The sequence below is a fragment of the Brassica napus genome, chromosome C7, assembly GCF_020379485.1.
Source record: "Brassica napus cultivar Da-Ae chromosome C7, Da-Ae, whole genome shotgun sequence".
NCBI lineage: Eukaryota > Viridiplantae > Streptophyta > Magnoliopsida > Brassicales > Brassicaceae > Brassica > Brassica napus.
Window position 1 is genome coordinate 15,035,912 of NC_063450.1, and position 26,737 is coordinate 15,062,648.

Consider the following 26,737-nt stretch of genomic DNA (forward strand, 5'->3'; position numbering starts at 1 on the left):
GTCAATATATTTGTATTTTAAATACTTTGTTCTTTACAGTTAAACACTAGGGGGTTATCGCGACTGGATTTATATTGAGTCAGTTAATTTTAAAAACTAGAAAATTATTAAATATATAAATAATTAGAGTGGATTTTATATATTAAAAATCTATGAAATGTATTTTATAGAGATTTTAAGAATCTAATATTATATATATATATATATATATATATATATATATGTGTGTGTGAATTAAATTGTGTAATATAAAATTCACAGTAATACTAATTTGAGTAGGTTTATAAAATTATTAATATCTATTTTTGAATAACAACAAATTCATGAAAATTATCAAACCAATAACACTAGATTTTGTTAAATATGAGAATTAATAAATTAATAAAAAATAACCAATCATTAAATAGCATATGCATAATATGAATGAAAAAATATTTAATGCTATAAAATAGTTATGGCTATAAAAATTGTACAACACTTACCAATTAATTATCCTTGAGTTAGATCAGAGTATCCAAATCTATTTTCATAAAAATATAAAAATCACATCTGTGTTTCTGGTCCAAGATTCTGATTTTGGCTTCCTAAGTTATATTGATTATAAAATAAAATCTTAAAAAATGAGAAATAAATAGTCAAAAGACATAAATTCATTTCCTAATTAAAGGCTTTCCAAAAAGCTATTGGCAACTATCTCTCTCCCATAGACGCTCTCTAGCTTTCAAGTAACAGAAACGCTCCTTTCTCCGGTCCGGCGTTTGTGTCGGAACCGGAGGCCGTCCTCCTCCTTTCCTTTCTCTTTTTTATTTTGCCTACTCCCATCTGTTCAACCTCTGTCGATATGCAAGCGATTCTGAATGTGTCCGTTTGTCACCGGAGACCTCGCTGTTGGTTGAAGGAGACAAGACGACGGTTCTGGAAAAGCGGCGAGACTAAGGAGCGACTGAAGCGGGGGAGGTCGGCTTTTAGGACTGAAGAAGTTACTAGATCTAGTTTTCCTCTTTTCAGATCTGGGGCGATTTCTTCAGGATGCCGGCACGTGACCACAGTGGGAACCCTTCTCCGTCTTAGATCTACCTCACTGTGGAGGTGAGAAGTACGGAAGAGCGATTGACAAGCGGTGGAAGATGTTTTGAAGCTCCGGTTCTCGGAATCAACGTGTCGCAGAGTCCTTCGTCGCCGGAGTAGTCAACCGGAGGTGGTAGATTTGCAGCAGGTACACGGTGAGGCTCTACTTCCCAGCGCCGACGGTGGTCTGGTTACTTCGTCGGTGGTACGAGTCTCACATCATCTGAAGCTAGATTTTGCTGTTCCGGTTACGTTATGCTGTCATCAAGTCCGCCTTTTATCAGTACGGTCGTGTGCCGTCTTTTCTGGCTTAGGAGCGGGACAAGAAATTTGGTGGTGGTGGTCTAGGTCGGGAATGCTCCGGAAGGAATGGATGTGTTGGTTCAAGCTTATCATTCTTATCTTTTGGTGATTAGCACTTTGCTCTTGTAATTAGTAGCCTGGTTTAGATTCTATCACTGCTGGATGTAAGGTCTTCGTCTCTTGTGGTCGATTTAGGTGGTTAAGAGGTGGCTCTTCATGAGTCGTATGAAGAGTTCATCTAATCGGGGTGAAATGGGCAACGAACAACAACCGGGTAGTGTAGGATCCAATCAAGTGATCTTAAGCGATACTAGGTTAATTCGTTTGTCCTAGTGGTTCAATCTCCTGAGAGGTTTAAATTCACTACTATATAAAAGGAGCTATTTTTGGAGCTTCTAAAGTGTGCCACATGGGCAGAAATATTTCCCACCAATCAATCTGCCATGTCACTACGGGCCGGGTCACAAACCAATTTCAAGTTCCGGTCCAAACTTGTCCCATTCCGGCCCAACCTCAGATGCTTCTTATTATATGTGGGACCCACTATGTACTTACTAGCTTAAAAAATCGTATGAGGTTGTTTCTGGGCCATAAGTTTGATTTACGATGGTAATCCTTAGCCCATTAAAAAGACACTCAAGGCTTCGTCCGCTCTGATCTAGGGTTTCCAAAACTATTTTTCCTTTCGACGATATGGTTGCGTCTCTGCCCTCCCCCCCCCCCTTACTTTAAGATACGTTAATCGGTATTCATGGCAGTCTTAATTTTCTACACCCCTTCCATCTTCCTTATGATACCCTTAATGACTCCTCTGTTTCAAAACGTCAGCCATAGCCCTCTCTATATAAAGTCGATCCTCGAGACCGGGATTAAACATCGCAACTCCCATCCCTGCTTTCGTCATCCGCAGTGGCTTATACTACAGACGTGAAAATGTCTTCCTTTGCTGTTTTTGGTGCTCAATCAGCCGGTCCCCACGCTACTTTCTATGATCTCCGCCTTTGTCGGCCTACTCAAGTCGTTGTCGGCCGTCTCTTATGCTTTTGGGATTCCCGCAATATCAATAAGAATGGCGAGTTCATGGGTAGCACCATACTCTTCCTAGATGAAAAGATGAACATGTATGTACATCTACTCTTTTAGATTAATGATTTACCTAGGAGTTTCTTGATCTAGAGTGTAAAATTATAATTACCAAAAACCCTTATGTCTGTTTGTGAGATTTGAACGCAGCTGATGTAACTTTGTCTAGAATATATATTTATGCTAAATCTGCTGCTCAAAGGTATAGTCATTTCAATATGTATCACTCATTTGTAACCTAAACTAAAACATACTTGCTCTTTTCATGGTAACTATATCTGAACTCCACTCCGGCCACCAAGTTCTACTTTGACACCACCATCCCCGCCATTGAAGCATTCACAGAGAGGTCCGTCTAGAGAGCTTTGGGAAAAAAAAATTTAAAATGCTTCCTTTAACATTTACCCCTTATTATGTATTTATCTTCTATAATGCTTTTTGTTACACAATTGTTCACCAACTAGCTTGGGAGGTGCAGCAGGAGAGGTTTTTACACGGATAGAAACCATGGGAGGTATTAGAAAGAAAGAACTTGTGACAATTGGTGATATTCATACCTACCTGTCCAACTCCAACGCCAAGGTTAGTATAACTATTTAATTTCATTTCTCGTACTGGTTGCGACGGTTCTGACCGATGAACCCCTGAGCCAGAGTACCCTACAGAACAATAGATACCATATCAAGTCAGTTGAAAGCGTTCACTCCCAAGTGAATAATAAAAGAGGAAAACCACTCAAAGATAAGCTGTTATGTGTATGACACTTATAGTATTTTTTCAGAAATATTAAGATTATAAGCGTCTAAAGCAACAGAGAAAATCTCCAATTCAAACGAATCAATCATTTTTTCCAGAGTGATTAATATTATAAGCGCGAACAAAAACAAACTTTACATGTATGGTATTACACGAACCCATGTTCTATAATAATCTGATCTCTATCAAACAATTCTCAAGTGAATAATGAAAGAGGAAAACCAATCAAAGATAAGCTAAATCAAGTGTTTTCAGAATGATTAAAATTATAAGCGTTTATAGCAACAGTAACAAATCCCACTAATGAATCGAAGATACGCTAATATAATTCAAACGGATCAATCATTTTTTTTCTCACAAAAAAAAATTAAGTTTTTATTTAATCAAACAAGTTTTTTACGTATCAATCAAGTTGTTATCAATCATGTGTAACTCCAAAAGTTGGTGAATGAAAGTTGATGATGAGTTAAAAAAAAAATTAAAGGCTTTCCCAAATCACAATCGAGATTTTAGACTTAGAAAGAAGTCATCAGTCCCAAGTGTCTTAATTCTATTCGTTAGTCAGATCATAAAAAAAGTAATCGCCACGTCACAAGCCGCATGCCCTCGTCGTGTCTCCGCTCACTCTACAAAACGTATCATTTACTTTCAGAAACGTCGCATAAAAGCTCTGTAACATACACCAAAACATAGAGAAAGAGAGACAGAGAGAGATTTGGTTATCAGATCAAACCAAAAATGGGGAAGAGAAGAGGCGTCTCCGCAGTGAACGTTGTATTCGGGTGGTTGAGACACCAATCGAAAATGGTTAAGATACCTTTAGGGATCATCCTCTCTCTGATCCTCGTCGTGTTTCTTAGATTCACCGTCAAGAATCACAACCACTTCTTTGTTGCCTCTGAGCTCATCCATGCCGCCGGAATCATAATCCTCATCTATAAACTCACCCGTCAAAAGACTTGCTCCGGTAAAATAATCATGATATTATTATTTTATAGCTGCAGCTTTGTCCTAAGGAATCTGAAATGTTAACAGAAGTGAACGTTGTGTTTTATACTGTGTTTGGTTTGGCTGATAATGATGTCAAATGGCTTAATGCTTTAGGTCTTTCTTTAAAGTCTCAAGAAGTGACAGCAGTGTTTCTTGCTGTGAGGCTGATCTGCAGTATAAGCATGGAAGGTGATATCCATACAGTTCTGGATTTCGCCACTTTGGTTTCGACTTTGTGGGTCATTTATATGATTCGATTCAAACTGAAAGCATCTTATGTGAAGACTCTGGACAACTGCCACCATTACTATGTGGTAATATGGGTTTTGATATAAATAATGTGATTTGTCTGTTTGTTTCTTGTCTCTCAAGATGATTATAAGTAACATGCTTTTCTCTACTAGCTTGTTCCATCTGCTATCCTTGCTTTCATTATCCACCCGAGTACGAGATATACTTACATCAACCGTGTCATGTGGGCGTTTTGCGTTTACTTGGAATCTGTCTCTGTTCTGCCTCAGCTTCGATTAATGCAGAATGCTCAAGTAAGTCTACAAATTATGTTTTCCTTGGTCTACTGGTTGAGTATTCGTCTTGGTCATGTTACATGGATCCAAGTCTTATTAACTACACTTACATGCGATTAACCCAATTATATATGTAGAATGACAAGTATTAACATTTTTCCCGAACAATCGTTTCAGATCATAGAGCCTTTCACAGCTCATTACGTGTTTGCGCTAGGTATCGCTAGATTTTTAGCATGCGCTCATTGGCTTATCCAGGTAATTCGAGTTGTAAAATTCTTCCATAACCATTAAGCTTCCACGATTATTAACTTCAAGAGACTAATGGTGTGCAAATGTAGGTCTTTGAGACTCGTGGACGTTACCTATGGCTAATCGGCGCTGGTTACTTCTGGTTCCCGATGGCTCTATTAGCCGAGGCCGTTCAAACCTTCATCCTTGCCGACTTCTGCTACTACTATGTCAAAAGGTAATCACAGACTTTGTGAACCTGATCTACAAATGATTATAATTCCAGTAACGATTTGGGGACTTGGCCATGTTGATGATGTGCTTCAATATATGTTGCAGTGCTATGGAGGGTCAGCTCGTACTGAAGATGCCCGTTTAGATCAGTACAGATGAAAACCGATACATTTTGTTGTTTTTGTCAACTTAAGCTACCTGTAACCAAAAGTAGATGCTTAAAATAATCTAAACAGGTTTTTTTCTTCATTTTCCTGCTTTTTGTTTCAGAATATTTAGAGAAGTTTGGTATCAAAAATAGCCAAGAATGGTCTTTCTCTCTTTCAAGTAGTTTGAACTATTCATATTGTGTGGAGAGCCAGAGTTTTTTTCTTTAAACATCCTTTTGGATGTACCAAAACCAGGTGGGCATAAAACTAGTGATTTAATATATAAAGAAAATAGAAATAAATAAGAAACCGCCATTGCTAGGCATGGACGTTGACGTTTGGGGTTCTGTTGGAACAATTTGATTGATTCAGATTTTAAGATTTTTGATACCACGCTAGTAAGTCTCATTCAGGTTTTATTAATTTTTGGATTGGATCAGGTTGTTCGGTTCCTTCTAAATCGGATTATAGTCAATATTTAAAATCCCCCAAAAATATTTTTTAGACTTAAAAAGTTAACAATGAATACTCAAAATATATAAATTGTTAAAAACATCTAATTAGAAACTAGTTAAACTATCTAAACTAACTAAAAGTATTCAAAATAAAAATAAAACAAAGGACAAAAATCTTTAAACTATTCTAAAACATCTAAATTATATTAATCTATATAAAAACATTAATATATTTAACTATTTTCAGATTTTAGTTTGGATTTCGGTTCAGGTTGTAACCAAACCCGAAAATATCAAGCTCTTAAATACCGTTTAGATATTTTTGTAAACTCGTATGCAGAATGGATTTTTTTTTGTTCGAGTTAATGTCGGATCTTCAGTTTAAGGTAAAAACGCCCATGCCTATCCGTCGCCTTGCCCCCATCAAAATTTGTATCCCAATATATTAAAAGTTTGTAAATCCTCAAAAATATTGTAATTGAATTTGGTAATTCAATGGAGTTTGATCAAATTTAAAACTAAAGTGAAATCCAGTATTATTCAACTGTGGATTCGAAAAAAGTGAATTAAATTTAATGTTATTGGATTAGCGATTTGTCGAATGAATTTGAAAATAATTAAGTTCACATGTTATTCAATATCCAATTGATTGCATTAAAGATTAGTTATACTCTCTCTATTTTTTAATATAAGTCGTTTTACAACTACGGTTTTACAACTACGCACATAGATTAAGAAAATCATTAATTTTTTATATTTTCTAAACAAAAACATCATTAATTATTTATCTAACCACAAATCAACAAATAATAAAATAGAAGGTATATTATCATTGGTCATATAACATTAAGTGTTAATAAATTTTACATAGAAAACCGAAAACGTCATATAATTTAGAACATAAAAATTTATCTAAAACGACTTATATTAAATACGGAGGGAGTAATAGATTTTGGCGTACTTTTTAATAGAAAAAAAAAAGAAGAAATAAATCCTAGCTTTTTATCTGGATTTCAAAGTAATTTCACAAGCCACGATGATTGGAGATAAAAAAAAAAAAAACAAATTGTGTTGCCAAATCCAAAAATTAACAAAGAAAAATAATCGTTTCCTAGAAACTTTCTTCGTATCAAGGTCTTGCTTGTGTCCTCTTTCTTTTCTTCTTCCTCCTCCTCTCCCGTTCATGTCGTTACCAATTTCTGGAAAGGTTTGTTTCAGATTAATGTCTGTAGCTAACCATTCGTATGAGCTGACGAGTAGCTTCTTGTAGTAGGAGAGATTCGTGGTTTGGTTTATTTTGGATTCCATTGAAGTAGTAAGGCAGAATCCAACTAAAGATGTGACGAGATCGTCACTGGATGTTACAGAAAAGACAAATAGCAATTAGTCTGCTATTGTATTTGTGACATTTTAAAAAGTCTGAAGTAACAAAATCAACCAGATCTCAATCCGCGCAACCGTGCGGACTTTTTTCTATTTATTTTTATATAAACATTTTTTTCAATTCTAAATGGTATATATTATAATATATATGTGTCTATCAATTTTCAAAACACAATAAGTTTACGGTATTTTTTTTCATTGAATAGATTGTTTCAAATTTTCACATGTATTTGTATTTTCTTCTATATATATATTTTCGGATTATTATTTCATTATTAAAATCGTAAATATATATATAAAATTAGTAAAATATTGTTTTATTGTCATATTCAAAAATATTGTAACATTTCACAAATTTAGAAAGTTTTTTAAAAAATTAAACATTTAGTTTTTGTTTAATTTTTAAAATAAACTATATAGTTTAAAATTTTGTTTTTATTTGTTTAAGGTAGTAAAGATTAATCATTGTTAGATAATATGATTTTTGTTATTTAAAAAAAATATTTATAATTTTAAAAGTTAACATCGATAAATATTTAAATAATTAACATATACAAGTATAGTATTACAACATTAAATTATATCTATTTAATTTATACTATTTATAAATTCAATGAATCATCTATTGTTTAAATCAAATTATTGATAGCCCAATAAAAATTTATGGTATGCCCAAAATTTATATGATAAAATTAGAGATTAAATGTAAGATAACTTTCTAGCAATAGGTCTATTAAATCCATTTTTTAAAAATATCAGATATGAATCAATGTTATGACTTCTGTTTTAATATATAAGACTAGCAATATGTCTATTAGATCTATTTTTTAAAAATATCGCATATGGATCAGTGTTATAGCTTATGTTCTAATATATAAGATAAAAAAAAATTACTTTCAAAGACACGTTATGTCTTTATATTTACTAATTTAGACACTTTATGCTTGTCACACCCTTTCTATGTGGTGAATGTAGAATGTATCCTTCAATGTTTTCCCTCGTTACTTCATGTGTCTAAAGACATGATTTTCTTTCTTTTCTCTTTCTTTTCTCTTCTAGATCCACTTGCATCCCCACCAAATAAAAAAATTACAAAACTTTACTTTTCCGATGATTTATTTCTCTCTTTTGATTATGATGTTCTCTTTCAGTTATTTTGAACAACTTTATTAAACTCATGATCTTAATTTGAGTGAAACATACGATTCTCTATGGCGCTGTTTTGCTTATCCACACGACGCCTCACCTAATCGAAACAAAACACATGACTCCGAGACTGTTCCGGCGGAATGGCCTCTCTAAAACGTCCCTTCGCGTCGCCGTGGTCCAGCTCCTCTTTGATCGCCGGTGAGACAGCCATGGATTCCGAGCTCGAAATCTTAGTGGAAGGCCGCCGGTAACAGTCAAGTGTGGTCTCATCCAGAAAGCACGTTCCAAGCTTTCCCCGTCTGATCTCCAAGCATCTCTGCTCTTGAACAACTCAAGAACTTTGCAGCGGACATTAACATCTCTTTCTTTCTCTATCTCTTATCTGAGTTTTTATTTTGAAATTCGATTTATTTTGAGAAGTTTATGTTATCTTTATCTTCTAGATATTTAAAGTTTGAATCTTTTGTGGATCAATTTCAATTTTCAATGCTATTGGTCTTGTGGTTTGTGTTGGATTGAAAAACTTGGTAGAGATACAGAAAGTGTTTTAAGTGTTTGAAGAGAAAGAAACTTTGCGAAGAACAAAGATTTTATAACTTAGAAAAGATTTTATTACTTGTTACAAACTTGGTTTTTTTTTTTTGGTGATACAAAATGAAAAGGGGTGGAGGTATTTATAGTCTCCAAAGTACAAAATATCTTACATATTTTAATATTAAATCTAGAGAATTTTAGCATAATATCTAAGATTTTTTATTCTAATTATCTAGAATTTTCTATAATAATATCTAGATTTTTTAACTTAAGGAGGTCGAAGATTTTTCTAGAATTTGGGCTAAATTTTGGATTAAAATGATTAGTAAATTATTAGCCCAAAATGTGATCCAAATCAAGTTTAACTTTCAATACCCTCTTTTAAACTTGATTTGGTTACTCCGAGTAAACTCCCCATCTTGATAAAGTCTTCCCGCTTGAGTGGCTTGGTGAAGATATCAGCTATTTGATCATTTGTCTTCACATACTCCAACTACACATCCATCTTGGTAACACATTCTCGAATGTAGTGATAACGAGTGTCGATGTGCTTACTTCGATCATGGAAAACTGGATTTTTTGCCAATGCTATTGCCGACTTGTTATCCACAAATATCTCCGTTGGCTCCTCTTGTGGTAGGTTCAACTCCTTTAGCAAGTTTCGTAGCCAAATAGCATGGCAAACACATGAAGTAGCTGCCACATACTCCGCTTCACAAGTAGAAAGGGTGACTATTGGTTGCTTCTTTGACATCCATGTGAAAGCGGTTTCTCCAGTGAAAAACACAAAGCCACTTGTGCTTTTCCGGTCATCTACATCTCCACCCCAATCGCTATCGCTATATACAACAAGCTTGTAATCATCAGAAATAGAATAATACAAGCCAAAGTTGATTGTACCTTTGATATAGCGTAGGATCCTCTTGGCTGCCTTGAAATGAGTTGTTGTTGGATGCTCCATGTATCGACTCACAACTCCAACTGCGTGTAGGATGTCGGGCCTTGTGCACGTTAGATATCGTAAGCTTCCAACCAAACTCTTAAAGATTGTTGGATCCACACTCTCTCCTTCTTCTTCCTTTGATAATTTGACTCCACATTCCATTGGCGTGCAAACAGGATTTGAGTCATCCATCTTGAACTTCTTAAGCACTTCTTTAGCATAGCCTTCTTGAGTAATGAAAATTCCATTTTCTTCTTGCTTTACTTCAATGCCAAGGTAGTATGACATCAATCCAATATCGGTCATCTCGAACTCCTTTGTCATCTCCATCTTGAAATCTTCAAACATAATCGGATTGTTGCCAGTGAATATCAAGTCATCAACATATAAGCATGCAATCAATATATCATTGTTTTGAGTTTTGATATAAAGTGCATGCTCATATGGACACTTGATGAAATCTTTGTCCTTGAAGTACTTATCAATCCGAGTGTTTCATGCTCTTCTTGGTGCTTGCTTTAATCCATAAAGCGCCTTCTTTAGCCTTAAGACTTTGTCTTCTTCTCCTTTCACTATGTAGCCTTGTGGTTGCTCAATGTAGACTTCTTCCTCAAGGTCTCCATTTAAGAAGGGTGATTTTACATCCATTTGATGTATCCTCCAACTCTTTTGGGCTGCCAATGAAATGATTAGTCTAACAGTTTCTAAGCGAGCAACTGGAGCAAATACCTCATCATAGTCGATCCCGGCTCTTTGACTATAGAATTTTGCCACCAATCTTGTCTTGTACCTTTCAACTTCTCCTTTAGAGTTCTTCTTTGCCTTGTACACCCACTTCACACCAATGGCCTTGTGTCCATTTGGAAGTGAAGCTAACTCCCATGTATCATTCTTTTGAATCGACTTGATTTCCTCATCCATTGCACTTCTCCATGACATCTTTTCATGGGCTTCTTCAAAGTTCATAGGCTCGCAATCCGAAAATAGACAAAATAGAGTAAGATTGTCTTGATTTTCAGTTACCTCGTAGATGTCTTGTAGACTTCTAAAACGTGGAGTCCTTTCACTTGAGCTTTCATCTCCTTGAGAACTTGTTGTTGATGAAGTTGGTGGTGTATCTGGCTCTTCTCTCGGTTGCTCCACATTCTCTTCTTCAAATGATGGAAAGAAGTTGTAGTCTTCATTATTTGATTTCCAATCCCATTCTCCTTCTTCATCAAAGATGACATTCCTACTAATGATTGTCTTCTTTGTTTCAGGATTGTAGAGCTCGTAGCCTTTGGAGTTAGCATAATACCCAATGAAGATGTACTTCTCACTTTTATCATCTAGTTTGCTCCGCTTCTCGTCTAGAACATGAGCATGAGCAATGCTTCCAAAGACTCTTAGGTGTGAGACTTCGGGCTTTCTTCCGCTCCAAGCTTCTTGTGGTGTCTTTTCTAAAACGCTCTTTGTTGGAGAACGGTTTGATATATAAACCGCACAAGCGAATGCTTCTGCCCACAACTCCTTTGGTAGTTTCTTACTCTTGAGCATGCTTCTTGCCATCTCAAGTATTGTCATATTCTTTCTTTCCGCTACTCCATTTTGTTGAGGCGTTCTTGGTACCGTCAACTGTCTTCGAATGCCATTATCTTCACAATACTTCAGAAACTCCTTGGACATAAATTCTCCTCCTCGATCCGATCTCATGGACTTGATGTTAAGACCACTTTCCTTTTCAACATGGGCTTTGAACTTTTTGAAATTTTCTAACACTTCTGATTTTTGTTTTAAAAAGTAAACCCATGTTTTTCTTGAAAAGTCATCAATAAAGAGAAGGAAGTAGTTACTCTTACCAAGTGAACTTGGTTTGATCGGACCACATACATCTGTATGTATGAGCTCTAGTGGCTTTCTTGCTCTTGTGTCCGACTCCTTTGGAAAACTCCTCTTGAATTGCTTTCCAAGTAAGCAACCTTCACACATTTGATTAGGATGATTAATGCAAGGTAATCCTTTCACCGGAAAGTAGCTCTAAGCCTCCAAAGTTGAGATGCCCGAATCGAAGATGCCAAAGCCAAGATTCCTCCTTGTAGCACATCTTGAGACATCGTGCAATGTCATTTTGAATGTTTAGGACAAACATTCTATTGCTTGACATTGGCACCTTTGTGATGAGATTATTTGCATTATCTCTTAAAGAAAGACTATTATCTTTTAGTCGAATGTCATAACCTTTCTCTAAGAGTTGTCCAAGGCTCAAGATGTTGGTCTTCATGCTTGGAATGTAGTAAACGTTGGAAATGAATTGATGATCTCCATTCTTCAAGCGGATGAGAATATTTCCTTTACCTTTCACCTCAATCTTCGATTCATCTCCCAAAGCCACATTGGTTTTCATCGATTCATCAAGCCCCACGAACATGCTTTTATTTCCACACATGTGGTTGCTTGCACCACTATCAAGGTACCACTTGTGAACCTCATTTGGTTCATCCTTCTTGTAAGCCATCAACAACATATCTTCTTCCTTACGCCGTTCTTCAACATAGTTGGACTTCTGTTCAACTCTATTGTTGTTTGGAGTTTTGCATTCAGAAGCATAATGTCCAAACTTTCCGCAACTATAGCATTTGATGCTTGATTTATCGTACCTTGATTTTGGGTTTCCTCTTCTACGACCTCTTGATGAATTCTCTCCTTTTTGGTTGAAGTTTTCTTCATATGGTCTCCAACCTCGTCCATTTACACCACGACCTCGTCCTCGGAAATGACCGCCACCACGTCTTGGATTGCTTTGGCCACTTTCTTCCTTGTGATCAATTCTCATCTTGAGAACTTGATCGACAATATCTTCTTTCTTCTTCTTTTCTTCATAAGCTTGTAGTGATCCAAGAAGTTGCTCCATTGTCATAGTCTCCAAGTCTTTTGTCTCTTCAATTACGGTAACAATGTGTTCGAATTTCGAATCCAATGATCTAAGAACTTTCTCCATGATTCTCACCTCATCTAACTTCTCACCATTTCTTTTTAGGTTATTAGTAACCGTCAAGACTCTTGAGAAGTAATCTGAGATGAGTTCTCCCTCCTTCATTTGTAACGCTTCAAATTCTCCTCTTAGAGTTTGAAGACATACCTTCTTAACTTGTTCCGCTCCCTTGTAAGATGTCTGAAGCTTCTCCCATGCTTCTTTGGATGTTCTTGCACCAGCAACCTTCTCAAATGTATCTTCATCTAATCCTTGATAGATTAGACAGAGAGCCTTCTTGTCTCTCTTCCTTGAATCTCTCAAACCATCCTTTTGTGTTTGAGATAGACCACCATCATTCTCCGGTTCATTGAAGCCTTTCTCGACTATCTCCCACACATCATGTGCTCCTAGGATAGCCATCATCCTAAGACTCTAATTGTCATAGTTGCTCTTAGTGAGCAATGGAACTTGGAAGGGAACACCATTGTTTGCCATCTTCAAAGGAACTTATAGCTCTGATACCAGTTTGTTGGAATGAAAAACTTTGTATAGATGGAGAAAATGTTTTAAGTGTTTGAAGAGAAAGAAACTTTGTGAAGAAGAAAGATTTTATAACTTTGAAGAAGATTTTATTACTTGTTACAAGCTTGGTTTTTTTTCTTGGTGATACAAAATGAAAGGGGGTGGAGGTATTTATAGTCTCCAAAGTACAAAATATCTTACATATTTTAATCTTAAATCTAGAGAATTCTAGAATAATATCTAAGATTTTTTATTCTAATTATCTAGATTTTTCTATAATAATATCTAGATTTTTTAACTTAAGGAGGTGGAAGATTTTTCTAGAATTTGGACTAAATTTTGGATTAAAATGATTAGTAAATTATTAGCCTAAAATGTGATCCAAATCAAGTTTAACTTTCAAAAGTTTGCTAGTAAAAGGACCAAGTTGCAACAAATGTTGTGTTTTGTTCTTTTGGGTTTATTTTGCAACTGTGTTTGCGTGTTTTGTATGTGTGTTTTTGATAAGCCCAGGGATTGAGCTTATCTGAATAGAACAGAAAGGGGAGAAGATGACGAAGAGCAGAGGTAGAAGAGAATAGAGAAAGGAAGAAATTAGGGTTTATGCCCTTGTTTGATTGATGATCGTTATTCGATAAACATTACAATAGAGAGTTCAGAGTAATATAAAGAAACTAATGGGCCTTAAACATTGGCAATTCAAGAATTTGACGGCGTATCATGACGGCGGCGTATCTTTGCTCGAGGTGGTGGTGGTTATGGGAAAGGCGGTGGTGGAAGATGTGAAGGTGGATACTGTGGAGGTGGTTGAAGTGTAGGTCGTGGTGGAAGTGGTGATGGTGGTGGAAGTGGACGAAGAGGTGAAGATGGTGGCGGTTGCGGTGGAAGTGGAGGCTGTGGTAGAGGAGGTGGCGGTTGCGGTGGAGGTGGTTGTGGTTGTTGACTTGGTGGTGGTTATGGGGAAGGCAGTGGTGGAAGACGTGAAGGTGGATACCGTAAAAGTGGTGGCGGTGGTGGTGGAGGTAGCTGTTGCGGTAGAGGTGGTGGCTGTTGCGGTGGCGCAGCTGGTGCGAAGGAGGTGGTGGTTGTGAAGAAGGTGGTGGTTACAGGAAAAGCCATGGTGGAGAATAAAATAAAGAAAAAACCACTAAAATATAAAACTAAAAAATAATAAAATTAAATGAACAACTGAAATAATTGTAACTGTCGTTACTCAACCATCCACAAATAGAGAGGAACTATGTTAAATGAATAAGGGCAAGAAAGTCTAACAATTGACTTGGAAAGTGTGAATATGTCCCTCATGCAATAAGTGTTTTTTTGAGTAACAAAACACAAGAAAGTGTCTTTTTGAGTAACTCACTCAAACAATAATCAGAATCTTGAAACCAGGTAACAATTAGCAATTAGTCCATGTTGTTCATCTCCCTCTGCTATAATATGGTCGATAATAACCAAACGAGAATGACCCAGTGTTCTTGAGGGAAGTTTGGCCCCAATACGGATCCGGGTTCGAATACCGCTGGCCACCGTCGATTAAAATAGGGTGAAAAAGGCGGCCCTCCAGGATGTCTTTTGCGGAATTGTACTTAGGCGTTAGTCGGGTTCCCTCCGGAGTGTCCGGATTACCTTGATTAACAAAAAAAAAGGTCGACAATCTGATAACTCAGCATAAACTTCATCTATATCTCTAGATTTGATGCAACAGAGAATGTTGTTGAGGAAGGCATTTGTGATGTCATTCCAGGTAGTGAGAGATCCTGGTGGCAACTTCTTGAACCATCAGACTTCGTTTCCAGCAAGAGAGTATGGGAAGAGTTAGCATAAGTGGTGGCCTTCAGAGACTCCATTGAAGATAAACAATACCAATTCCTCAAACATGATGATATAAGCCATTGGTTGCTCACGAGGAAATCGATGAAAGGAACACTGACCCATAATAGTGATATATATATGTTTCAGCTCAAAGTTGTCACTCTCAGCAACAGTAATCGCATTAGTGACTAAACCCCTATGTATAAATATGTTGTCCAGCATTGTTGCGAGCACGGCCTTCTTCATCTCGTAAGACCCCATTCTCATCAATAGTTAGTATGAGTACCTCAACTATCTCTGTCTCTCTGCAAGTGGCGTCAATCGACAATGAGGTGTTAGTGTCGATTGACAATGAGGTGTTGGTGTTGGTGTCGGTTGATACTTGATTCTCTTTTCTATCGATCGCTGTTTGGAGGGTGTTGACTGCCCTCTTAGACTTATGGATCGTGCATGAATCAGTAGGCTCCTTCTTTGAATCAGTAGGCTCCTTCTTTGATCGTGTTAGGATGGGTGCTAGACTTAAGGATGGCTGCTAGAACTCGATCTCTAATGCAAAAGACAGCCAGATCTTGTTGTGAGTCTAATTTATTGACTAAGTCCAGTGCTTCAGCTGTCTGTCAACACGGATCAAGTGTCGATCAATATTATTGAATGAGTGTCTATCAACACTTCCTTAGGCAAGTGTTACCAATCTGATCGACTGATTCACTAGTTTCACTAGATCAACCGTCACATGTTTCTAGCAATCCTACCTCAACAGAATTCAATTCAGGTAATAGACTATGATGTCATGTGCGCTTAATTATCCTATGATCAGAGTTCTAGTTAGATACTCTAGAACACAAGCAATAAGTCCAATTTTGTGAAGGATCTAATTAATCACCCTATAAATTCTATATTTCATCAGAACATAAAACCCTAGAAAACCTAGATCTAACATGTGGATCTGTTCAAACATGACGTTTGTCACATAAATCATAAATAAATAGATGAATATATATAAAATAAATAAAACCAAAACCAATGGATTTCCAAGAGGACTCTGAAGGATTTCTGCTCTTCTCTCCTAACCTAAAACTAAGAACAAAGAATAGAATAAAGCATAGAAAGCATAGCCGTCAACAATGGCTTAAAATACACATAAATAGGGTTTTTAGTCTGCCAGGGGTATTTCGGTAATTTGTTGGTGACTTATGGGCTTAAGTCGGTAATGAAATAGACTCAGCTATTTTTCTGGTGTCAGTTTCGATCGAGGTCTGTCGTCGATCCACACTCCTTCATCTCCTCGATAGCTTCCTCTCGCGAGGCAGACATACCACTCTTCAGTAAATCGGGCATAACTTTAGATCTAACCGGTGAAATTGGAAAGTTAACTTAAATCTCTATCTTGTATCATAATATGGGCTCAATCACACTATGGAAAGGTCCCTATCCATATATAAACTTCTGACGCATCAGTGCAGTTATGCACATAAAAAAACTCTAAAATCACCAAAGTTCTCTAAAACGTACATGAACCTGAAAATACTGTAAAACATACTTCAAACACATATAATATACTCTAAAAAAAATCATATATCAGGGTCTAAATGTGGTAAAATCTACGGTATATCACTTCCCCCCCCCCCCTCCCACAAAGTTTTCCAAAAGTGACTAAGAAACTTAGTATCCCTATCTGAAACTATTGTCTTATGCAATCCATGCACCTAACAACCTCTCTAAAGAATAAAATCACTACTATAGTAGAATCATCAATCTTTTGGAAAGCTATAAATTAAGCCATCTTAGAAAACATGCCCACAACTACAAAAATACTGTCTCGAACCATCATATTTCTACGAAATCCTATAACAAAATCTATGGAAATTTCAACTCATGGTGTAATAGGAATATGTAAATGAGTATACAAACCGTGGAATTGGCTTTGGATTTGGCTTGCTTGCAAACCACATATTTGTAGAACCTAAAATCTACACTAAGTATTTGATAGTGATCGGGGTTTGATCTAGGGAAGATAAATGATGTAGGCAACAATATCTTTAGAACAAAACGATGTTAAACAGTTTCCAGTAGGTAAAAATGGACTTTATTGATGAATAATATCAAATACAATGAGTTGAACTAGATCGAGTGATACAAACGAGAACCGTAAAGAAAAGAGTCTAAGATTGGGAGGAAACAAGGTCGATGTTACTGTGTAGCTCTCTCTAGGGTTTTCAACGTGTATTTCTTCATGTCTGTTCTACTTTCTTTATCGTAAGTCGACCTCGTGACCTTTTTAACTGCTCCGCGACCTCCATCTCATGTTCCGCAATCTCTGGGACCTCGAAGTCTTTGCTTTCGAGCTCGATTGCTCGATTGCTTGCTATGGGCTTCAGTTCTTTATGGCACATATCTTTGATCGCGGTCCATTAATGTAATGACAGAAATTGGGTCCAACATTTGTCCCCCAGCCTTTTGGTTTATTTGGAAAACCGAAGGGGCGAAAACTGATGTTACCTGGCGGCGTCGCAATTCTGGAGAAGTGGGATGTCACGCGCATCGGCTTAATTTGACTTTTCGGCCATTTTTGAATCGTGTGGTTGAGATCGATAGTTCGTGGGCGGTTAATCTTTTGTGTTTCGGGAACCATTTTTTATATATATATATATATTACACTTCACTGGATAGATCGTCTTCTTCGATACTACAATCCTTCTTTCTCTTTCATTATCTTTGGTATTTTTCTTTTTCCTGCTTCGAATTTATAGCGCTCGAAAAATTTGGTCCCCACCTCAAGACAATTCTCGAGGCGAAACACATCGAGGCTATCTACAAACTCTGGGGGGTCAATTATACCGTCGAAATTGAACTTCTAGAAGATGGCGAAACTCCGGAGACCGTGATACCGGGGTACTGTGGAGCCTATATGTCGCATTTCGAGGACGACGGCTTATCGTTTCCTCTTCCTCGTTTTCTTCTTGAGGCGTTGGCGGAGCTTGAGATGGCGTTTACCCAGATGGCTCCTAACGTTTTTCGCTATTTCTTGGCCTCATGGGTCCGAGCTCAGAAGGAAGGTCTTGAGTTCGGACTCAGGGAGTTGAAGCAATTGTTCGCTATAAAGCGGAACAATGGCTTTCCTGGCACGATGATTCTTGCTCCCCGCTCTGGTCGTGTTATTATTGAACCATTCCCAATAAAGATGATCGATGGAGAGAAAAATTCTTTGTTTTAAGGTTAACCCGGCGTCAGTCGGATATTTTGACTTTGAGAGGATCCCTATGGAATGGTCCGACGACATTGGTAAATTTTTTTTTTTTTTTGCGAATAATGTATGCTCCTGATCGTCTTTTGGCCTAAAAGTCTCCTCTCTTTTTTATCTGTTGAGCCCTTCGGCCCTGCGCCCATGACTCTCGAGCTTCATGGGTTAATGGCTACTTTGCAACGTGGTAGTCCTCGATGGCTCGATTTTATTCTAACTGCTTATGCTCTCCGGTCGGGTGTGAACCGTGCTACTCATGTTGCCTTGGTGGCTCCCGTTCGGCCCAAGAAAGGCCGTGGCAACAAAAGTAAGTTGTCCTTCTCTTGACAAGATTTTGAGATACTTCATTAGCGCGACCTAAATCCTTCGAGGTTCGTTTCGTTTTTAGGGAAGAAGGAGAAGGAGGTGTTGCTCGATCGTCCTGATGAGTCTTCCGAGGTCGGGTCGTTAGAGCGAGCTCTGAAAGTTCAGTGCGGGCCGGTTCTTAGATCGAGGTCGCAGGCTCAGTCTCCTGGCCTTCTGGCTAGGCCGGTGTCGATTGTTATCCCTGCCGGTGGGACTCGTAAAGCATTGGATAACTCGGCTAGTTCTACTGGCGATCGAGCTCTTAACCTAAAATCTACACTAAATATTTGATAGTGATCAGGGTTTGATCTAGGGAAGACAAATGATGTAGGCAAAGATATCTTTAGAACAAAACGATGTTAAACAGTTTCTAGTAGGTAAAAATGGACTTTATTGATGAATAAGATTGAATACAATGAGTTGAACTAGATCAAGTGATACAAACGAGAACCGTAAAGAAAGGAGTCTAAGATCGGGAGGAAACAAGGTCGATGTTAGTGTGAAGCTCTCTCTAAGGTTTTCAACGTGTCTTTCTTCATGTATGTTTTCCTTTCTTTATAGTAAGTCGACCTCGTGACCTTTGTAACTGCTCCGCGATCTCCATCTCTTGTTCCGTGATCTCCGGAACCTCGAAGTCTTCACTTTCAAGCTCGATTGCTTGCTATGGGCTTCAGTTCCTTACGGCCCATATCTTTGATCGCGGCCCATTAATGTAATGACCGAAATTGGGTCCAACAACATTGTCCATGCAATCTCTCGACATCCAACTTCGTCCTTGGACAGTATAAGTGTTGTTGTAAGGAACTCAATGTGTTGGCCACACCAGAGTGTCCCATAATACCACCTCCATGTACTTCCCTAACATATACCCTTAAAGAACAAGCGGGTACACTCAAACGGTTGTCATGAAGAAAAAAAATCATGTACTTGATAGAACTTATCATATGTTTGCTTTCTATGGTACTTGTCATGGAAGTCAGGGTCATGGTCATAGTATGCTCACATCTGCTCAACTCCTAAGTGTTTTGCTTCTATAGATGAAAGTAAAGTTTACCTTCTCGAGAACTTATTATCAACAACATTCTCTTTACTTTGTTTGTACCTAATGACATAGGAAAAGGTCTCAATAAACTCAATCCATCTGGTATGCCTTTTATTCAGTTTTGTTTTCCTTTCAAGTGCTTGAGAGACTCATGATCCGTGTGGATACAAACTTCTTTGGCCATAGGTAATATTGCAATGTTTGGAGAGCTCTCACCATGTTTCTTTATCATAAGTTGGATAGTTCAGCTTAGCTCCTCCAAGTTTCTCACTGTCTATGGGCCTCTTCTCTTGCATCAGCACGTCTCCAATTCCGACCTCATTGTATCACACTCTATTTCAAATGTTTTTAGAAAGTTAGGTAAAATAAGCAATGGAGAGATGGACAACCTTTCTTTGAATGCTTGAAATGCATCCTCTTGTTCTTGTTTCCAAGTAAATACAACACTTTTCTTGATTATCTCAATGAGCGGGAACTATAGAACTGAAGTGCTTCACAAACTGTATATAGAAACCAGGCCGTGGAAACTCCTTACTTCGCTCAAGGTTATAAGGACCAGCCATTCTCTTATGGCTTGTACCATCTCTTCGTCCACCTGTATGCGGTGTGAGGTCACAACAAAACCTAGAAAAGAAGGTTATATGTACCAAAAATAAGACTGTTTTATAGTTTGCATACAAGGTTTATTTACTAATCACGTCTATAACCCTTCTTAGATGTCATACTGTTCATTCATGGTTTGACTATATACCAATATACCATCAAAGTAAACTACTACAAACAATCTTATATAAGCCCTTCTGACATAATTTATGTCTCATTAGCGTACTAGGTGCATTAGTTTAGCCCAAAAGACATCACTAGCCATTCATATAATTCATGTTTAGTTTTGAAAACAGTTTTCCTCTCATCATCTTCCTTCATCGTAATCTATTAATAACTACTTTTTAAATCCATCTTAGAAAAGATAAATGAACCATATAACTCATGTAGCATATCAACTAAATGAGGTATAGAGTGGCAATACTTCATTGTGATACTATTAATTGCTCTACAATCCACACAGATTCGCCAACTACCAGCGCACAACTATGACTGGTGTAGCACAAGGGTTAATGCTTTCTCGGAAGTGCACCTTCTCCAAAAGCTCATTGGCTTGTTTTTGTAGGTCCTTGCTCACTGGCCGGTTGGAAGTGAATGAAAGCACAAAATCTATTCTAAATCTTACTTATCTTGTCATTCTAAGAGCACTCCGACTTATCTTCTTTTTTTTTTTTTATAGATGAAATAACATTTCTCTGTTTTTCATTTTATATTTTAGGAAATACTATTTTTGAAATTTAATAAAATTAGATACCAACTATATTATAAATAGGCATATAGATATCTAAGTGCATTTTTGTGGGTACATTATTAACTCAAATTATTTTATACCAGTAAAAAGAAAGGCAGTAAACATCTGAGGCGTACATTTAGCATTTTTGTGCTCTCAGGTCGCTCTCGCTGGCTTGTATTCGAGATTCGGCTGTAAAACCCTAACCAGCGCCATAGCTTAGCGAGGTTCCTGAGCGAGAGAACAAGAGGATCGTCTCTCGATTGTCTGGTTAGTCGTCGTTTTTCTTCAGGTAAACTCACAATCTCGGGTTAGGATTTGTGCTACACTCTGCTTTGTCCAATTGTTGTCGTCGTTATAACGAGTGACGGATTGATTGTTAGGATGAGTTGAATTTGATTCTCAATTGTTTATCTGCATCTAGATCAGATCTCAAGATGCGATCTAATCCTATTACTGTTGCTGATGGATTTTCTTTGCTTCCAGGAGGAAAGTAAAGCCATGGCGATGTTAGGTCAAACACCAGCTTGTACTCCAGATATTGTATGTCATCATCCACTTTTCTTTTTTTCTTATGGAACTTGTGTTGGTCTTTTTATTCAAGTTTTCGTGTTTACAGGTTGGGAATACATTTGTGCATCAGTATTATCACATTTTGCATCAATCCCCTCAGCATGTTCACCGGTTTTACCAAGAGATTAGCAAGCTAGGCCGCCCTGAAGATAATGGTACAATGAGCATCACTTCCACCTTGCAGGTGAGCCTATTAACTTACTTTTACATTTTGGAAGTTCAGTGGAAAAGTGTTGCTGAATACGAGTGTGTATGTATGTGAGCAGGCTATTGACAAGAAGATACTGGCACTTGGATCTGGTGTAATCAGTGCCGAGATTGCTACTGTGGACACGCAAGAGTCTTACGGCGGTGGTTTTCTCCTACTGGTGACTGGGTATCTGACGGGGACAGATGGTGTCAGGAGGACGTTTACTCAGACCTTCTTCCTTGCTCGACAGGAGACTGGGTACTTTGTCTTGAATGATATGTTCCGATACATTGATGACGCCACAACCGTGCGTCGCACTCAGATTCCGGTGAATAACATCCACCAAGTCCCTGTCAACATTCACCAGGGTAAGTTGAACCTAGCCACCCGTCCTTCAAGTTTCTTTATATGTTAAATCTTTTTGTGCCTTAGATCCACATGCTGTTCAAGACATTCCAGAAGACTTTGTTGAGGAGAAATATGTCCAAGAGAGTCATGCTGTTGGGCAGTCTGATGTGTTGTCGAATAGCATTAATGTTCCTGAAGTGTTCACTCCCACTGAAGAGGAACAGGTATCAGTGGCAGAAGACGCTCCTGCGCCTGGAATAGTTCATGAAGCTCCACATGATGTGCACAAGGTTGGAGAGTCTGATTCCTCCAGGACTGGCGAAGTTCCAAAGAGATCTTATGCATCCATTGTAAGTAACTTACATTGGGCTGTGTGCGTAGTATCTCCTCTTTATCAAGCTGATGTGAGATTTTGAGCTACTCTGCCCTCAAGATTTAACGCCATTGGTGTATGTAATTATAATATGTAGGTGATGGTTATGAAAGAGAATGCTGCACCTATGTCTGCTTCCAGAACTCCAACTAAGGTGGTGGAACCAAAGAGACAAGAAGATCATCAAGCCACTCATGTCCCTCTACCAACACCGTTGTCTGAGAAATCAGATTCAAGAGCAAATGTTGCTGTAAGTGGGAACGATCAAGACAGTGAAAGAGGTAAAACCATTTGCTTTTGGCTCATGTTATTCTTTGTTTCTTAACGGTAAGCATGCTGCAATCTTTGTTTCTTGATTCCGTAACAGCTCCAGGTCCATCCATCTATCTTAAGGGCTTGCCGCTTGATGCAACACCAGCCTTGCTCGAGAATGAGTTCCAGAAGTTTGGACCTATTAGGACCAACGGAATTCAAGTAAGAAGCCAGAAGGTAGGAAGACTCCCACCTTAAGTATTGCTTAACAGATATATTAATTATTGATCTGCACTCTTTTGAGTTTTGTGCTTTACAGGGATTCTGTTTTGGCTTTGTTGAGTTTGAATCCGCGAGTTCCATGCAAAGCGCAATCGAGGTAATAGCAAATGGTGTTACTAGTGATATTCTTTAGACTCTGCTCAACTGTTACTGATATGTATACTTTGGGGCTTTATAGGCATCACCTATCATACTCAGTGGGCAGGAAGTAGTTATCGAGGAAAAACGATCGACGGCAAGAGGCAAGTTTGGCTTTCAACACTTAAAAAGAGGAATGAAACTCTCATGAACCTAACAGATCTAATTCATCATTCGTTGTTGAAACAGGGAATCATAGAGGACGCGCAGCGTTTGGTGTAGGCACAGGCTATAGAAACGAAGGTGGAAGGGGTCGTGGGAGCTTTAGAGGTGGAAGAGGAGGAGGTTATGGCCGGAACGATTTCAACGGATATGGCAACAACAGGGGAAACAATAGAGGAGGATATGCAAACAGAGCAAATGGTGACGGTGGTGGGTTTCCGAGACGTGTAAGACGTGGTGCTGGTGGCGGAATCGATGCTAACGGAGCTACAAAACCCGTGGATGCTCCTCGCGTGTCTATCACTGCCTAAATTTGCGTTCCTAGTTAAAAAAAAAAAAAAAAAAAAAAAGGCTCGAATTGTTTTGAGAGTATAGGCTTAGCTATTATTCTCTTTTCTCTGCATCCCCCGTTTTGTTAATTGGAGTTACAAATTCTAAGTGGCAGATAAAGTTTCGGCACTTCTGCACTTGTTCGTCCAGCAACGTTTAAAAAATTCTCTAACCATTTTGAGTTTTGAACCGGTAAAACCTGCCCAAAACCACCAGTACCAGTAGCATAGTTTTATATCAAAACTCAGATTCACAAAAAAATTCGGACAATGCCGGGTTCTTTTCTGTTTTACAAAGCATTGCTTTTCTCTTAATTCCTGAATTAGCTAGGCAGTGATTATTCTAGCAATTCAAATCAAAAGGAGATAAAATTGCATAATGTAGTAGCACCCATAATATTTTTAGAATTACGACAGCTATGAACAAAATACATTATTCCAATTCCCAAAAATATATAAATAACACGTAAAACTAATGTTAAAACCTCACAGCTGAAGTAACAACATTTGATACAAGATTATGTTGATAAAGAAAATAATTCATAGTTCAGAGGCCGAAATTGCAAGCCTGAACAAACTCCAAGTCGTGGTCGACGTGCTTGGTCCAAAGCGGTCGGAACTGGTTCATAGCAATATCAAGCCACGGTTTCATATTACCGTTGAAATGTACCACCGCGGCGTTACGGATCTCATCCATACTAATGCTCGGATTGTAACCCAGCCCAAGCACATGCCATGTTTTGTCCAGCGGCTTTGTGGTCGAGTAAAACGTGATCAGCCCCGGTGGCAACGTTCCCAGTTTCCATAAAGTCCTGTTCTCGTTCTGCAGTTCAGACAAACACACAACAAAAGTCAAAACACAACAACACAACGAAACACATTGTTGTCAAAACATATATCACAAAAGGTTACCAGATTTTGCCAGTAGTGATACTCTTCTGTGCACTTCTCTTTTCTCCAAGCATCAAGATCAAAGAAGTTCATTCCATAAGCCCACGCGCATGCTTTCGGATTAAACTTCTCCTTGATCAAAGGATGAGAGAAGTTCATGTACTGAGCATACCGATGGAACGAACCAAAACAAGTCTCTACAGCTCCATTCACTTTCCCATCCATATCAATCTCCCAAAGCCCCGTCAAATCCTTCTGCACAACCACATCATCATCCAGAAACAGTATCCTATGCAGCTTCGGGTACATCTCAGGCAAATAGAACCTCAAGTGATTCAATATAGACAAATACTTCGGGTTCCTAAACTTCATATTGGTCGTATCCTTGGTCGCGTTCTCAAGCTTATTCTCGAAATAGAACTTCTGCAGATTCGCAGACTCAAGCTGCTTCAAGACAGGCACATACGAAGAGTTCAAAAACGTATAGTCCTCAACGGCTTTCACTTCTACATGAGCTCCTTTATACTCCTTGAGCTTAAACATAACCTGCATCGCACCGAGATTCATCTTATCCGTCACAACGTGGAAGACATGCTTCCACGGCTCCTTAGCATTCTTCACGGCAGAGTTCACCACCACCGAAGCTGCAATCACGTTATCCGAAAAGATAGCGTAATGGTAAAGACTCGGATCCTCGAGCTCCGGTGCTCTAGCTTTCCCTTCATCAGTGTACTTCTCTGGATGAGCGATCCTCTCTTCCATCAACCTCATCGCAAGACAATGCAGCCCCTTCGGAATCGATTTCGCAGCGATCAAGCTAGAGAACGCTCCTTGCTTCTTAGCATCCGTTAACTGTTCGTTAACGGCGAAGATCGTGTCTTTAAGCTTCTGGATCTTGAGCTGATTGTCAAACGACTCCTTGGCTTCAGCGATCACTTGGCGAGTCATTTTGATCCGCTCTTTAACTTCTTTCTCGAACTGTCGAAGCGTGGATTCTTCGATCGAAGATCCATCGGAATCGTAGAGAGCTCGGTACGTTGGTTTGCTGATGAGATCCGTGTAGTTTCTTGAGAGATCCGCGAAGATCCTCACGAGTTTCGAATTCTCGAGCTTGAGCTTCCGAGCGTAAGAGGCGTAGGCTAGTGCTAACGACCGGTGGTCATCAGCTTGTTTCCGGATCTGGAGGAGGCGTGGCTTGAGCGGATCCGATTTGATATCCAATATGGATCTTCTGATGGATCCGACTCCATTCGAGTGTCTGATGAGATTCAGGGATTGAGAACTTACGGGAAGATGGAGATCAGGTGAGTGATTAGACTCGGAAGTGAAGACAAACGAGAGAGTGAAGAAGGAAAGTGCGATAGTGGCAGCCAAAGCTGTGAGTCTGAATCTGACGCCGGAGACGATAATCGCCGGAGATCCGCCGCCGCGTAAAAGTCGGTGGTGAGTAGCCATTTTTGCAGGATCAGTGGAGTTTCATTCAATTATAGCTGCTATTAATGGAGTCTCTCTGAACATCTGAAATGATTGTATTAAGGAAAAAAAAATGTCGGTAACCATTTTCTAAACCTTTTTAAAATCTTAATTTAAGTATGACAGTCGGATCAAAAATAGTTTTAGATATGGACTTCTATATTCATTCACACTGTTATTAGTGTTTTCATACCAGATCTAAAATTTGATTTTACTTTTCATAGAAACAATCAATTTAATGTAATACTTCCTTTTGTTTCTAAACATAAGATGTTTCAAAAAAGTTTAATGTTCCAATGTATAAAATATTTTCAATTTGCTAAGTAATTTTTACTTTATTAAAAATTGTATAATCAATCATATTTAATAATATATTTTATAATTGATTGAATACAATTATTTTATAGTTTTAATATTACTTTCTAGACAAAAAATAATTTTTTTAATATGCGTGTTTTTTTTCTAAACATATTATATTTAAAAACCAAGGGAGTAGTTTTTAAACTTAATTGCGCGAAAATCAAAACGATTGGATACAGAATATAATCAACAACAAGGCTAGAAACAGTAAACTATTTTTTTTCTTTTTGTAAATAAAGATACAACATAGATATAAAAGTAAAACATATTAAAAATTGAAAAGAAAAGAATATCATATTAAAAATTGCCA

The 26,737-nt window shown here is 38.0% G+C and overlaps 3 protein-coding genes across 5 annotated transcripts; 2 read left to right on the top strand and 1 right to left on the bottom strand.

The window, feature by feature from the left end:
* The first annotated feature begins 360 nt into the window (after positions 1-360).
* On the top strand, positions 361-5,513 carry LOC106393062 (ER lumen protein-retaining receptor erd-2.2). The gene is made up of 8 exons (XM_013833815.3): positions 361-2,803; positions 2,919-3,036; positions 3,863-4,177; positions 4,315-4,514; positions 4,605-4,745; positions 4,905-4,985; positions 5,069-5,196; positions 5,298-5,513. The coding sequence occupies exons 3-8, from the start codon at positions 3,949-3,951 to the stop codon at positions 5,335-5,337; spliced, it is 819 nt and encodes a 272-aa protein (XP_013689269.1). The 5' UTR covers positions 361-2,803; positions 2,919-3,036; positions 3,863-3,948; the 3' UTR covers positions 5,338-5,513.
* Positions 5,514-21,089: 15,576 nt separating this feature from the next.
* Positions 21,090-23,879, top strand: LOC106393041 (nuclear transport factor 2). 3 transcript variants are annotated; one of them, XM_013833800.3, is made up of 10 exons: positions 21,090-21,348; positions 21,543-21,599; positions 21,676-21,813; positions 21,896-22,187; positions 22,270-22,517; positions 22,638-22,821; positions 22,908-23,029; positions 23,112-23,171; positions 23,253-23,316; positions 23,402-23,879. In XM_013833800.3, the coding sequence occupies exons 2-10, from the start codon at positions 21,558-21,560 to the stop codon at positions 23,683-23,685; spliced, it is 1,434 nt and encodes a 477-aa protein (XP_013689254.2). In that variant the 5' UTR covers positions 21,090-21,348; positions 21,543-21,557; the 3' UTR covers positions 23,686-23,879. The 3 variants fall into 3 exon arrangements, with proteins under 3 accessions (XP_013689254.2, XP_013689261.2, XP_013689249.2); XM_013833807.3 differs by having other exon boundaries at positions 22,279-22,517; XM_013833795.3 differs by having other exon boundaries at positions 21,091-21,348; positions 22,252-22,517.
* Positions 23,880-24,053: 174 nt separating this feature from the next.
* On the bottom strand, positions 24,054-26,195 carry LOC106393030 (galacturonosyltransferase 8-like). Its single transcript, XM_013833785.3, has 2 exons — positions 24,616-26,195; positions 24,054-24,526 (listed from the first exon to the last, which is right to left on the bottom strand). Exons 1-2 carry the CDS (start codon positions 26,047-26,049, stop codon positions 24,251-24,253), a joined length of 1,710 nt encoding a protein of 569 aa, XP_013689239.2. The 5' UTR covers positions 26,050-26,195; the 3' UTR covers positions 24,054-24,250.
* Positions 26,196-26,737: the final 542 nt, after the last annotated feature.